Raw genomic sequence first — 14,958 nt, 5'->3', positions numbered from 1 at the left:
TGAATTAAAGTCACCTCCAATTATAATTGTGGAATCTGATATATTGTTTATATGGTTGAAAAACTCATGAAAGAAGGATGGGTTATAAATGTTGGGGCCATACAAACTTGCTATTGTTAAGGGTGTGTTGCTGATGTTGATGTTAATTATGATGTATCTACCTGTGTCTGATATAGTGGTGTTATGTGTGAAGGGGATTTTTTTGTTTATTAGTATTGATACTCCTCTTTGTTTGGAGTTATAGTAGGCTGAGAATATATGGGTGAATTGTGGTGATCTGAGCTTATGATGATTTGTTTCTGATAGATGTGTTTCTTGTAGTAAACAAATGTCTGCCTTTAGTGAAGTGAGATGGTTTAGTACCTTGGCTTGTTTAATCTGTGTCCCGATACTACGAATGTTCTAGTTTATGAATTTAAGTGAAGACATGTTGTGATGTATGGATTAATAATGTTTATCAATGATATGATATGAGTGTGCAGATGTTTGAGGATATTTTCTGGTGTTTGGGGGATGGAGTGTAAACAAAAATGCATTTTTCGGATCTGGGATATATAGTAGTAATAGAATAGAGGTTGGTGCAAAGAGATTCAGAAAGGAGTGATTAAATGCAAACAAAGTAGAAGAGACATAACATAAGTGTCACATCTTGGCCTCGTCTCGTGTTTCTATGTCTTCCCCACGTGACCTGTGCTCCCCTGTGTCTCCTGTCTCAGTACTTTTCCATGTGTGTCTCATTTGTAGCTCCGCCCCTTCCCCAGGTGTTTCTAATTTTAGTGTTTCCTGTGACTATAAATAGCCCTCCTCTGCCACCTTGTCCTCTGTCGGTCTTTGCACCTTCCCATGTCGTTTTGTCTCTCAGCGTTTCTCTGTGTTTCATTGCCTCTGTTCCTCACGCCTTAGTCTCTGTGTTTATATCTAGTTTTATGTTTCTAGTTTCCTGTTTATTTCCGTCTCCCTAAGCTCCTTATATACAGTTAAGGTCAAAATTATTAGCCCCCTAAGAACTTTTGACTATTTCCCTAAAATACTGGCAATTCTTTGCCATATACATAACAATTTCTATAGTAAATTATTAATCCAGGATACTGCCACATTTTGGTCCACTTTGGAATATAAAATAAATATTCAAGATTTCTTAATAAAATAATTGGTGAAAACTGAGATGGTCAAAATTATTAGCCCTCATGTGATTTTGTGTTTTCAAAGCAAATTAACTGGGTTTCAAACCACACCTACCAATCAATTAGATTTGAAAACACACCTGAGCAATCAATTACACTGAACCTTATTTAAATGACTCCAAGAAGCAGAGTTAGTATCAGTTGACTACTTGAATGACAGGGATACTCTTGGGTTGCTCTGTAATCTTTGTATGAAGCAATATCACCATGCCAAAAAGAAAAGAAATCAGTCTGGACCTCAGACAGAAGATAGTAGACCTTCATTTTCAGGGGTAAGGATATACTGCCATTTCCAAGCGTTTCATGGTTTCTAGAACAGCTGTGCGTTGCATCATCGCAAAGTACAAAGAAACAAAGTCTGTTCAAAATAAACACGGACGTGGTCGAAAACGCAAGATTTCAAAAACTTTGCAGCGAAAAATAATCAGAGATGTCAACAAGAATCCCTGGACCTCTGCTAAGATGATTGTTTCTGAACTTGCTACTTCTGGACTTGATGTTTCACGCAAGACTGTTGTGAGGGCTCTACATCGTGGTGGACTTCGTGGTCATCGTCCAAGAAAAACCCCTTTGCTCTTACAACGGCACATCAAAGCCCGACTGAACTTTGCCAGAGACAATCTGAAACATAAGAGTGAGTTTTGGAAGTCTGTCCTTTGGTCTGATGAAACCAAACTTGAGCAGTTTGGGCATATGGATGCTGCTTTTGTTTGGCGTAGGAAGGGCGAGGCCTTCAACCCTAAAAATACTGTCCCCACAGTGAAGCATGCTGGTGGAAGCATAATGCTGTGGGGCTGTTTTGCTGCTTCAGGGACAGGAAACCTTGTTCGGGTGCATGGGACCATGAAAAAGGAGGATTATGTGGATATTTTGAAGAACAACATTAGGACATCTGCTTCCAGTCTGGGCTTAGGTCGTTGCTGGGTCTTCCAACAAGACAATGACCCGAAGCATACATCAAAGTTGGTCAAAACCTTTTTGAAAGGCACCAAAATCAACGTTCTGGAGTGGCCCTCTCAGAGCCCTGATCTCAATCCTATTGAAAATCTGTGGAGGGAGCTCAAGGTTCGGGTCCATGCTCGGAGACCAAGCAATTTGCATGATCTTGAACAATTTGCCAAGGAAGAGTGGGCTAAAATCCCTCAGGAGACATGTGCCAACTTAGTAAGAAACTACCAGAACAGACTGTTGTCAGTTTTGAAGCAGAAAGGCTACGCAATTGACTATTAGTTGTCAGAGGGCTAATAATTTTGACCATTGCATTTTTTGCTTTTTTCTTGTTTCTGTGAAGCAAACAAATAAGAATGTTCATTTGACCTTGCGCAGATGTTGTCTTAGTTCTTGTGGACACACACAAACTATAAAGACTTAAGGTTATGGCCCATATGATTGGAAGGATTATGGTTTTATTTGATTTCATAAGGGGGGCTAATAATTTTGACCTTAACTGTATATCCCTGCTTTGTGTTTATTTTCTAGATTTGTTACTTGTTATTTATTTATTAAATCATTCATTTTTCCCTTACCTGCATTTGTGTCCGCCTCCTCGTCTCCCTGCCTGGGTCACTTCGAGACAGAAAGACCGACCATAACATGGACACAGCAGGTTCTGCCTGGACTGGCACCAGGATGGCGATTCGCCGTACTCCAGGCGGGATCCCGGCGCAGGAAAACTCGAGGCCTCATGGACGCCGCAAGCCTCGGGATAAGTGTTCTAAGGGGTCCCGCCAGCTGGAAGAAGACCCCTTTTCCGGGGAGGATTTTCTTTAGGGGGCGATGAGGGTTGGTGCTATGAGCCTCGGTGCCTCCGTGTACCCGAGGCTCAAGGAGCGGGACCCGTGGGACTTTCTCGGGTGCGCTCCCAGCAGCTCCGAGGACGAAGAGGAGCTCTACCCCGCACCAGTCCGAGCTCCTTTACCGTTCCCCCCAGGGGCGGTGCTCTACCCGGCTCTCGGCCGCACAGCTCCAGAGGCCGTCCCGACTCGTGTCCATCAGCCTCCCAAGGCGCGCTCCGTACCGGCGCCTCCAAAGCTAGCTCCTCGGGCTGCCAAGACTCTGTCCTCACTGGCGCTTCCAGAGCTAGCTTCTCCAGTGGCTAAGGCGCTAGCATCCCCGGCGCCTCTCAAGCTAGCGTCTTCAGCGGCTAAGCCACGCTCCGTGACTTCTGTGACGGCTGTGAAACCGCGCCCCGAGATCCCCGCGGTAGCAGCCGAACCTCGCCCCGTGTTCCTCGCGGTAGCTGCCGAACCGTGCCCCGTGATTTCCGCGGTAGCAGCCGAGCCTCGCTACAGGACCTCCTACCCAGCGAGACAGCCACGAGCAGAGACTTTCCCCGCGCTTGACTCAGCCGGAGAGAGTAAAAATCCAGTCCGGGTTTTTGCGGCAACCGCAGCTTTGAGCTCCACAGCTGCAGCGCCAGTACCTCAGGCTGAGGAGCTGGCTTTCATGGCGGCTACAGAGCTGGATTCCGCCGCTGCGATCCAGCCGCTCTCTGGTACTATCTCCGCAGCAACCCAGCCGTGCTCCGGGACTATTTTAGAGACTTTTCCCGCGCCGGTTTCTACCGGCGGCCCCGCGCTGCTTGCAATGGACTTTACCGGCGAGGCTGCAGATCCAGTGCGGGTTTTTGTTCCACCCGCAGTCTCAAGCCCTGCTGCTGCTCCGCTGGATCTGCACACACCCAGCTCCGAAATTCTCTCGGCGGCCACGCCCATCTCCGAGTTGTCTTCGGCTGCTGAGCCACGCCCCCGGACTCCTGCCGTGTCTGCAGAAGCTGCACAAGCCTCCGTGTCTGCAGAAGCTGCACAAGCCTCCGTGTCGTCTGCAGAAGCTGCACAAGCCTCCGTGTCGTCTGCAGAAGCTGCTCCAGCCTCCGTGTCTGCAGAAGCTGCTCCAGCCTCCGTGTCTGCAGCAGCTGCTCCAGCCTCCGTCTCTGCAGAAGCTGCTCAAGCCTCCGTCTCTGCTGAAGCTGCTCAAGCCTCCGTCTCTGCTCCAGCTGCTCAAGCCTCCGTCTCTGCTCCAGCTGCTCAAGCCTCCGTCTCTGCTCCAGCTGCTCAAGCCTCCGTCTCTGCTCCAGCTGCTCAAGCCTCGGTCTCTGCTCCAGCTGCTCAAGCCTCGGTCTCTGCTCCAGCTGCTCAAGCCTCCGTGTCTGCTCCAGCTGTTCAAGCCTCCGTGTCTGCTCCAGCTGTTCAAGCCTCCGTGTCTGCTCCAGCTGTTCAAGCCTCCGTGTCTGCTCCAGCTGTTCAAGCCTCCGTGTCAGCTCCCGCTGCCCGAGTCGCCACGCAGCCAGCACCAGCTCCCGCTGCCCGAGTCGCCGCGCCGCCAGCACCAGCACCAGCACCAGCTCCCGCTGCCAGAGTCGCCACTCCGCCAGCACCGGCTCCCGCTGCCAGAGTCGCCGCGCCGCCAGCACCAGCTCCCGCTGCCAGAGTCGCCGCGCCGCCAGCACCAGCTCCCACTGCCCGAGTCGCCACCCCACCGGTTCCTGCTCCCAGAACTTTGTTTGGCTCCAGGGCCCCAGGACCCAGGCAGGCACAGAGGCCCCCGGACTTTCACTCCAGAACTGTGCCCAGGCTGGCTCCTTGGACTTCCCCACAGACTTTTGCCAGTCCTGGGCACCCACCCATGTTTTTGGTCCCTGTGTCTCTCCCTGTCTTGGTCCCAGTGTCTGTGTTTGTTCTGGTTCCTGTCCCTGGTGGTTTCTCTGTTCCTGTCCCAGTCACCGTGTTTGTTTCTGTCCCTGTTAATGTCCTCGTCCCTGTTCCCATGTCTAGTCCCGTCCAGTCTCCGTCTCCTGTCCAGTTCCCCGTCCAGTCTCCGTCTCCTGTCCAGTTCCCCGTCCAGTCTCCGTCTCCCGTTCAGTCTCCCATCCAGTCTCTGTCCTCTGTCCTGTCTCCGTTTCAGTCCCCGGTCCCGACTCCTGTTTTCCCTGGCCTCTCCCTGCCGCCAGCCCCTGGGGTTCGTTTTTACGCGCCTCGGGAGCTGCGCGTTTAGGGGGAGGCTTCTGTCACATCTTGGCCTCGTCTCGTGTCTCTATGTCTTCCCCACGTGACCTGTGCTCCCCTGTGTCTCCTGTCTCAGTACTTTTCCATGTGTGTCTCATTTGTAGCTCCGCCCCTTCCCCAGGTGTTTCTAATTTTAGTGTTTCCTGTGACTATAAATAGCCCTCCTCTGCCACCTTGTCCTCTGTCGGTCTTTGCACCTTCCCATGTTGTTTTGTCTCTCAGCGTTTCTCTGTGTTTCATTGCCTCTGTTCCTCACGCCTTAGTCTCTGTGTTTATATCTAGTTTTATGTTTCTAGTTTCCTGTTTATTTCCATCTCCCTAAGCTCCTTATATATATCCCTGCTTTGTGTTTATTTTCTAGATTTGTTACTTGTTATTTATTTATTAAATCATTCATTTTTCCCTTACCTGCATTTGTGTCCGCCTCCTCGTCTCCCTGCCTGGGTCACTTCGAGACAATAAGATAAAAAGTGTTGGATTTGGTGTGACATACATGTTATGACATTGAGACATTGCATGCATTAAGTTATTGCTAAGTGGTTCCTTGTGATTTTTATAGGATTTTGTGAACGGATTAATGTGCGTGCATTAGTATATTTGCGGGTGCGTGTGTATTTGCGCGTAATGGATGGATGCATGGATGAGGTGGCATGAGGAATTTTAATAAACAAGTAAATATTAACAAAATAATAAATATAGAATCATAAACAACACCTTTTGGTCTATCTTGCACATGTTTAAAAATGAACATTATAAATATCATTTGTTATTTTTTTACATTTTAGAGTAAAATTCTCATTTCCGCAACATGTCCGTATTAGAATTTCAGTACATTGTTTGGAAATGTTAATATTTAAACATTTAAAACAAAAAAACTTAAATGCATTTCATACTATAAACACTTTTAGTAAATAAAAATAAAAGATTTTACATTGAAAAGTAAAAGCAATAAAATTAATAAAGAAAAGGAATGTGTCCAACACTAATTTTCTCATCCTCCGCAACAATTTTCAATCATTGTTTAAATCCACAAGGATTGACTTTTTCATTGTCATTACCGATATATCGATATAAGTTTTGAGCCTACAGTTTAAAGTTACAGTCTGTATTTTTGATTATAATATAGTATATTAAGGTCTAAATGGACACTGTAAGTGAAAATTTATCTAGCCCTCATGGTGCCTTTACAGTTAGCATAAAAGTTTAAAGTCACTCATCCTCCAACCGAATTCTCACTTACCGCTACATTTCAATACCTGTTGCAGTGATGAGATGCACTGTTTCGGTAATGAGAATTTGATTAGGAAGCATAATACAGATGCCTTTTTACTTCCTGATTGTCATAAAATAAGCGTTACCCTGAACAGTTTCTCCAGTAGACCATTCTAACTTAGCTATTGCAAACCACCAGTAGAGGTCACTAATGTTCCGTCTTATCTGGCCTGAAACTAAATCTAATTCCGTACACAGAATTAGATGTTAGACCACATAACTAGCTTTTTTTCCATCTTTGATATATTTTATTGAAATATGCGATGTGTATTTGTTTTACAGGCAGGTAGATATTGAGAAAAGAAAGGCAGCAGCAAAAGCAAGGCTGTCAAAGTTTAGGGAGAACATTTACAGCAAGAATTACAACATTTACAAAAACACACACACACACTCAACGACACAGACAGTTGTTCCAGTTGGAGTTACTTTCACATGATATTATTTGTGTACAGTCCATTCTAAGGAACTGAACAAAAACTGGAATGGATATCATAATTTCATATTTGCCATTTCCAGTGGGAAAATAAAGACAACATGTGATCTGACCAAAAAGTACCATGACAAAAAGAAAAAGCAATGGAGGAAAAAAGGTCAGCCAGATATTACAGCACTGACATATGCCTGACATATGGGCAAAACACAAAAAAACTACGTAAATGACTAAAAATGTAAAGTTTGTTCTTAGTAGGCATACAATGCTGGATGGTGCATAAAGATAGACAAGATTTCAGAGTTTCTGAGAGGTCTTTCTTTGACATTTGTTGAATGGTTTCCAATAGTTAAATGAGCTGTTTTATTAATGAAGGTGCTGTAGTCTACATGAAAGATTCTTTTGATTGATTTTGTGAGAATGACCCGAGTTAGTGGGAGTGGAAGAAAGAGAAAGAACGAGAGAGAAAGTAAAGTTTAGGGGAAATATATATATACATTATGGATCAATTTTATGAGGTTATTTGAGTATTGACCTATATGTTAGAGATCGTGCAACGAGAGCGCAACGCGCTTGAGAGAGAGACAGAGAGTGCCCAAACGAAAGCGCTCGGGGGAGAGAGAGAGAGAGATAGAGAGAGACTGCTATTTAGTTACAGTTAAAGAAATTTAGAACAGCCAGGGAGTTATGTTTTTGTCATGATATAGCTGTCCATCAACATAAAGTTTGTCGATGGAGACGACTGCTTTTTTTCCCTTCTTTTATGAGTTCTTTCCTCATGGCGAACAGTTCTCTGCGTCTGTCAAGGATTTCACAGGGGAACGGGTTGTTAATTCCCAGGTCTGTTCCTCTAAGTTCCCTTCCTTTGCTCATGATGAGCTCTTTATATTTATAATGCTCGACCTTAGCCTAACATTTTGATTGCGGATTTAATTTTTTTGTCTAAAATGTTTGGCACAAAATTCCCTCCATAAAATATCCACTATAAAAACTTGCGTCTTACGAAAAACAAGCGCGATTAATCACAGAATTTTGGCATGTTTAATTGGATTGCATTTTTTAATCAATTGACACGACTAGAAATTCTACATGTATAAATGTGTTAATATTTAGGTGTTTACTATGATAATAACAAATCACACAAAAAAGTGTTTAACGAAAGTCAGAGTATTCCAAACAAACAAATACGAGTCTTCTGCAGTCGTCTTAAAAATATACAACTTGAATGAACATTTGAGATATATCACACATTGATTACAAAATTGTGATGCACGAGCAAAAACAATTTTAGCAAAAGTTAATATGAACTCAATTCTTTGGTCCACATCAATGCTAATGCCGTATTCACAGAGATGCTTACTGTTGAGGTTTGGGTTTCATGAATTTGTTAATCTGTGTCAACTGTGTTAAGAAACTTTAGTTTGCTTTGTTGTCTTTCTTTCTTTCTTGTTTTCTGTCACTCACTCACACATTCTCTTGCTCTGTCTGCAGATTATCTGGTTGCATGATCACAGATAAAGGCTGTTGTTCTCTGGCTTCAGCTCTAATTTCAAACCCCTCCCACCTGAAAGAGCTGGATCTGACCTACAACCACCCAGGAGAGTCAGGAGTGAAGCTGCTTTCTGCCAGACTGGAGGATCCACACTGCAAACTGGAGAAACTCGGGTAGGTCTGAACTAATAATTATGTTATCAACTTATTCTAAGATAAATATTGTTGTAGATGTTGTACATATTTGTCACTCTTGATATTGTCTGTTGTGCTCTTTCCTGTGTGTGCGCTGTGCCTCACAGGAAAGCAAAGTGTTGAGAAAGTTAGGGGTTAATGCTGTGACACATTGCATTGTGGGACCTGTAGTAAATCTAGTTGTAGTCACCAGGTACACATGGTGGAGCAGCATATAACCTTCATTCTGTCATTCTGTTTTATTTTTGTTTACACAGCCACTGTTAATTGTTAATGTTCAAGCTATCTGCACTGAATGTCAAGTACTTCACTGTAATTCTGTTTTGACTCATCTTTCTGTTGTTAAGAAGAACCAAGGTTTAGTTTTTACTCCAGAACAGGTGGAAAACTTGAGTGATGGAGAGCTGCCCTGAGCATTGAGTCAGGAGAAAAGTTACAAGATTAAAACTGATCCCCACTAACTTTATACACACTGAGAGTCAAGCACCCCAGCAACCAGCCCATGTCTTTATGGTAAAAATAATCAGTGACTGCAAAACCAGAATCCTTTCTGAACACTTAGGGCCCTAACCTACACCCTGTGCAAGGTGCTCTTGATGCTTATTGCTATCTTACTCCCACCAACAGTGTATTTTCATGCTCTTCACCTGTCTTGTTTAAACAGCAATGGTGATTTTGAATATATCTACGCCGATGAAAAACATTGGTCAATTCCAGTTAGCTGCGCCATTTAAATAGCAATACCCCAAAGTCAGATCGCACCTGGCTCTTAAAGGGAATGGCAAATGACATGGTGATTGGTTTATTTCACGATACATGCTTTTTGCACATTTTGAGCCTTTTTGGAGCAACTTTTCCTATCGTAAAGACACAGTGACACACCCAAAATCAAGCTGCATGGTGCACGGCTGATAGCTCACCTACGGATCACTAAAAGAGAGCCCTTAATTTCTAAAGAGATCACATTAACGTGATTGACTTGGTTTTTTGGCTTCATTTAAAAATGTTGCCTTTGTTACATTTAACATTTTTGAAGTTTTCTAATGACCAGTGGCATAAAATTATTTTTAAATCATGATAAAATAATTTTTGCACAATAATTCCTTGAAAAACGTATAGTCCAATAAAAACAGTTGTTGTGACAGGAGTACACTCAGGTATGGAAATGAATGCAAAAAACATACTTTAGTAAAGTTTAACCCTTTTCTGCAAGCCCACAAGAAACCATTTTATCTTATTTAGAGAAGTTAATCTTCCGTTTTTAATCTGATTTTATGCAGATGCATTGCAGTTCTGTACTTTACCACATGAGGTCACTAATTTCCGCTCTCTCAAATATTCGCTCGTTTTCACACAAAGTATTTCTTTATAAATCAGTTTCTTAAATATCTCACACTGTGCTGATCTGTGTGTGTGTGTGTGTGTGTGTGTGTGTGTGTGTGTGTTTAGAGTGGAACATGGAGGGAAGATCCGAATCAAACCTGGATTAAAAAAATGTAAGCTCTCTCTCTCTCTCACACACACTATACACACACACACTCGCATACACACACACACACACTCGCATACACACACACACACACACATACACACTACAAACAAACAATACACACACACACACTCGCATACACACACACACACACTAAAACAAACACTACACACACACACACACACTACATACAATCAGTACACACCCAAATACACATACAGTACATACACCCAATACAAACACACTACATACACACACACACTATATACAAACACACGTACACTACGTACACACAAACACACACACAATAAACACAAACACTACACACACTCAATTAACACTACACACACACGCACACTCTAAATTAACACCACACACACTAAATATAACACTACACACACACTAAATATAACACTACACACTAGGGATGCAACGGTACAGTGTGGCCACGGTTCGGTTCGTATCGCGGTTCTTGGGCCACGGTTTCGGTTCTGTTTTGATATATATTAATATTATCTAGCTCCAACATGCAGCACGTTTTTAACCAACAAGTCAACAAGGTGCTCCTACTCACACTTTCAGAGCCAATTAATAAAGTCACAGATTAATTCAAATCACAATATCTATTATAAAAAAGGAGCACTTATTCTTACCATTAGTCAAAAACAGGTAACTGAATCACACTGTGCTTTATCTGCTGACTGTCTTTTACCTTGATTATCAAACTCAACGCTGAAGCCAAAATGTCCCGAACAGCGGATTTATAAGATGACGGCGCCTCTTCAAATATCCTTTTCTCCGTTTAGCGTTCACTGGCCCTGATCACGCAGCTGAGAAAGTTTTGTTTAATTAGTCCTCAAATCTTCAGCGTTTGCCTTCAGAGCTGATTTGCTCCTGGAAAATTCAGAAAACAGTCTGATTGGTTGTTGCACGGTTGTGCAGAGACACACCAATAGAAGTAAGCTATAAAAAACTATCAACTATAAAATATAATATACTTAAAATCTGCACAGTAACTATAAGTTATTATTAGTTATATTTATATCTGACATTCATAAGGATTTAAATTTATGTTCAGTACACAGACTTAATAACTGTAGCTTAATATAGCAGTTATAGGCAAGGGCGTAGGAGCGGGCTTGATATTGTGGGGGACACATTTGCGAATATGAACCAAAGCCCACCCTATAGTTTCCTAGAACAACATTTGTGGAATTATTTTTTATCACAAATAATCATTTTTTTTCTGTATTTTGTTTATAATTAGTTACATCCAATAAAAGGTGATTTTACAGCCTAAACATGTTACTCCACATTACATTTACTGTTGTTAGAAAAAAATATGCATGCAATGTCTGAATTATATACATAGTACAAAAACTGATCAGTTATCACCTAATATTTAAAATAATATAACAGTATTGGTTATTATTATGTATTGTATGTCAATTCTGTTGTATATTTACATTTTCTTTGGTTCCTGCGCTTTTATTTTGTTTTTACTGAGGGCACTTCTTTCTACTGAGAGAATGTAACTACGTTTCCTAGAGATTTTTGGCAGAAGTTAATATAAACGTCAGGACATGTGGTCTTACTGTGAACTACATATGAACAGAAGTCAGGTTAGATCAGTGTTTCTTAACCCTGTTCTTACATATTCTACTGCATATTAACACTGTTCTGCATATTCTACAGCTTCCTCTGTTTAAAGGCACTTTAATAAAGTAAGTGGTGGTATGATGTGTCTAATACACTGCTGAATATACATAATGATTAATTTAGGCTCTATAGGGGGCTAAGAGATTTTAACAGGTAAACTCAATAAATGATTGTTTATTAGCTGATCAGTTGGATCTGATGGAAAACACAGTTTTAGGGCAGTGATGATCAGGGTTAAGAAACTTCTTTAAACTACCAACATTACCCAGTGTTGTACTAAATTCTGTCTATCCTCTACATCCAGCTTCTAGCTAACTGTAATCCTAAATTAATAAACAGTGATTAGCTGATCTATACAACACTAAACAAATAACAAATATAACACTACACACTAAATATAACACTACACACACACTAAATATAACACTACACACACACTAAATATAACACTACACACACACTAAATTTAACACTACACACTCTAAATATAACACTACACAGACACTAAATTGAATATAGACACACACACTGAATATATCACACACACAGTAAATATAACACTACACACACTAAATACACTCTGTGTGTGTTCTTGTGTTCAGACGGCTGTGATTTCACTCTGGATCTGAACACAGCGCAGCGTTATCTCTCTCTGAGTGAGGAGAACAGGAGGGTGGAGTTTAGAGAGGAGCTGCAGTCGTATCCTGATCATCCAGAGAGATTTGATGGGTGGTGGCAGGTTCTGAGTAGAGAGAGAGTTACTGGTGTTACTGGACGCTGTTACTGGGAGGCTGAGTGGAGCGGTAGAGGAGCTGCTGTAGCTCTGAGTTATAAAACCATCAGCAGGAAAGGAGACGGATCAGACTGTAGGTTTGGAGGGAATATAAACTCCTGGAGTCTGATCTGCTCTGATAACAGTTACTCTGTTCATCACAATAATAACAGAACTGATCTCTCCACTCCTCCCTCCGGCTGTAGGAGAGTAGGAGTGTATGTGGACTGTCCCTCCGGCACTCTGTCCTTCTACAGAGTCTCCTCTGATACACACTCACCCTCACCCTCACACACACCCTCACCCTCACACACACCCTCACCCTCACACACTCTCACACACTTACACACATTCTACACCACCTTCACTCAGCCCCTCTATGCAGGGTTTTGGGTTTATGGTTCTGACTCCTCAGTGCGTCTGTGTAAGATAGAATAACCCTGTGTGTAACAGAGATTCGATGTGTGTGTGTGTGTGTGTGAGGGAGAATGTGTGTATAAATATAATTATGTAAATATTTTATATAGAAGATTTTGTATTTTTTTACAGAATCTTTATTTTAATTACTGTTATCTTTATTCACTACTGTTATCACTTATTCTGTACTTATTGTTAATTATTGTTTTATTTTATTGTAAAACAGATTTATATTAATAAAGCAGATTACGGTGGAAGTTGGAGTCGAGCTTGATGATGTAGTTAATTGTGTAAAAAAAATAATGGAGCATTACTGATTCCAAATGAATCATGTACATTAACAGCTCTACTTTCCTTCTGAATTAAGATTTCAGTTTATTTCTTTTCTTTTTACTTTTCTGTTTTCTATGAATAATAATAACAAATAATTCTCTGTTTTTGCTATTTATTTTATTTATTAGGAAATTAATATGCTTGACTTCCAAAATGACCCTAATTGGATATTTTTAAATGTGGGGAAAAACCTACACTTATGTATTTGGAGTTTAGACACCCATGTTTGGATTTTCACAGGGTTTGGATTTCTTCACAGCATTAAACTGCTGCTCTGTAGTTTCCATTTTTATCTATAATTGGTTTTAGTTTCCTACAACAAATTTAAAGTTTTATTCATCAAATAATTTGAAGGGTAAATTCCATGTATGGATTTAAAATGTCTTTATATTTAGGGGATATAATTATATAATTATTTTTCATTAATTTAATAAGAACGGTAGGAATATTTTATGTCTTAGGATTTAACAGAACCATTCAATTTGTGCTTACAATATAAAATATAAAGTAATATATTTTTTATATATTATTGCATTAATTCTATGAGTTGTAGAATTTACCATATTTGTTTATTCATCCTCCATTCATATTGATTGTCTCCTTCTAGCTTTAATTTTAATGACGTCACAAACACAATGCATTTCATTCAGACTGTGTGTGGGGTTTGTTTTCAGATGAGGGAATAGATAATAGTGAATCTTACTGATGTTCATAAATTCTTATCTCAAAATAAAGAGTCTCATCTGTTCTTTCATGATAAAAATGCAGCACCTCTGAAATGTGGCCAGCAGGCACTGCTCTTTAAAAGACCATTAGAACACAGAACACTGAGCTTAATACAGAAATTAACAACTATTTACTTAATATACTGGAAAAAATAAAACAACTATGTATAATAACAGAAAAAGTAGAATAGTAAATCATACTATCATTAGAATTGTTATATTCAGTGGCGGCTGGTGCTTAAAAAAACTGAGGGTGTGCAAATAATCCAACAAACAAAAATAAACAAAAACAAATCTTAAAAAAAAACACTATTTGAAGAGCAATTTTGCTTTCCTTTCCTTCTGGCATGCAAATTTCTCCATTCCATTCTTGTTAAAGTCGGTGATCTCTAGTCTGTTCTCCATTAACAGCACGGCCACTGCATTCAGCCTGTCCTGAGTCACTGAGTTTCACAGAAAAGTCCTCATTCTTCTCAGGGTTGAAAAGCACCACAACAGGCTTTGAACTCCGTAGATGAGACTAAGCTCTGTCTTCAGCTTACCTCCATCCAGCACTGGAGAGGCTTTTAAGGTGTAGCTCAGAGCTTCTTCAGTGCATCTTTCTAATAAGTCATATAAAGGAGGAACGCATTTTATTAATAAACTGATGTAAATAACCTTTGCTGCCATTTTTTAAGACTGTACTATGAAAAGTGTTACAGCATTTTTCAGACCATTTTTGAGGGTGAGGGAAAATCAACATTTACTTCATGTATTCATAATCAATTACACTGATTATTCATTCAATCAGTATTATTACTCCCTGTAACAGAGTTGATTATGAATTCTTGTATTACACTATATTTTTGTATTTTATCATTGAGTGTTATGTGAACTTATATTCTCTGATAAGGCCATTCATTCAGACTTAAGGGCAAAGATTATAAAAGCAGAGGTCTGCCTGGAAACGAGCGGGTCATAGCAAATGGAGTTTTCTGATTTATGAAT

General features: G+C 41.0%; 5 protein-coding genes across 10 annotated transcripts in view; 3 read left to right on the top strand and 2 right to left on the bottom strand.

The window, feature by feature from the left end:
- The window catches only part of LOC111188839 (NLR family CARD domain-containing protein 3-like), a 453,074-nt gene extending 439,941 nt beyond the window's left edge, over window positions 1-13,133 (top strand). For all 6 annotated transcript variants that reach the window (XM_049477134.1, XM_049477131.1, XM_049477130.1 and 3 more), the window contains exons 9-11: window positions 8,382-8,555; window positions 10,026-10,072; window positions 12,327-13,133. In XM_049477134.1, the coding sequence (XP_049333091.1) occupies window positions 8,382-8,555; window positions 10,026-10,072; window positions 12,327-12,934 (829 nt within the window). In that variant the 3' untranslated portion in view covers window positions 12,935-13,133. The remainder of the gene's footprint in view (window positions 1-8,381; window positions 8,556-10,025; window positions 10,073-12,326) is intronic.
- The window catches only part of LOC125801241 (zinc finger protein 484-like), a 356,394-nt gene that overhangs the window by 15,468 nt on the left and 325,968 nt on the right, over window positions 1-14,958 (top strand). The window lies entirely within an intron of this gene.
- The window catches only part of LOC125801308 (zinc finger protein 154-like), a 224,299-nt gene that overhangs the window by 46,767 nt on the left and 162,574 nt on the right, over window positions 1-14,958 (bottom strand). The window lies entirely within an intron of this gene.
- The window catches only part of LOC125801338 (zinc finger protein 239-like), a 241,569-nt gene that overhangs the window by 149,157 nt on the left and 77,454 nt on the right, over window positions 1-14,958 (bottom strand). The window lies entirely within an intron of this gene.
- LOC125801230 (zinc finger protein 239-like) overlaps window positions 1-14,958 on the top strand; it is a 270,259-nt gene that overhangs the window by 221,973 nt on the left and 33,328 nt on the right. The window lies entirely within an intron of this gene.

The sequence above is a fragment of the Astyanax mexicanus genome, chromosome 4, assembly GCF_023375975.1.
Source record: "Astyanax mexicanus isolate ESR-SI-001 chromosome 4, AstMex3_surface, whole genome shotgun sequence".
Lineage (NCBI taxonomy): Eukaryota > Metazoa > Chordata > Actinopteri > Characiformes > Acestrorhamphidae > Astyanax > Astyanax mexicanus.
The sequence above is the reverse complement of the archived record's forward strand: the minus strand, read 5'-3'. Positions and strand labels throughout refer to the sequence as shown.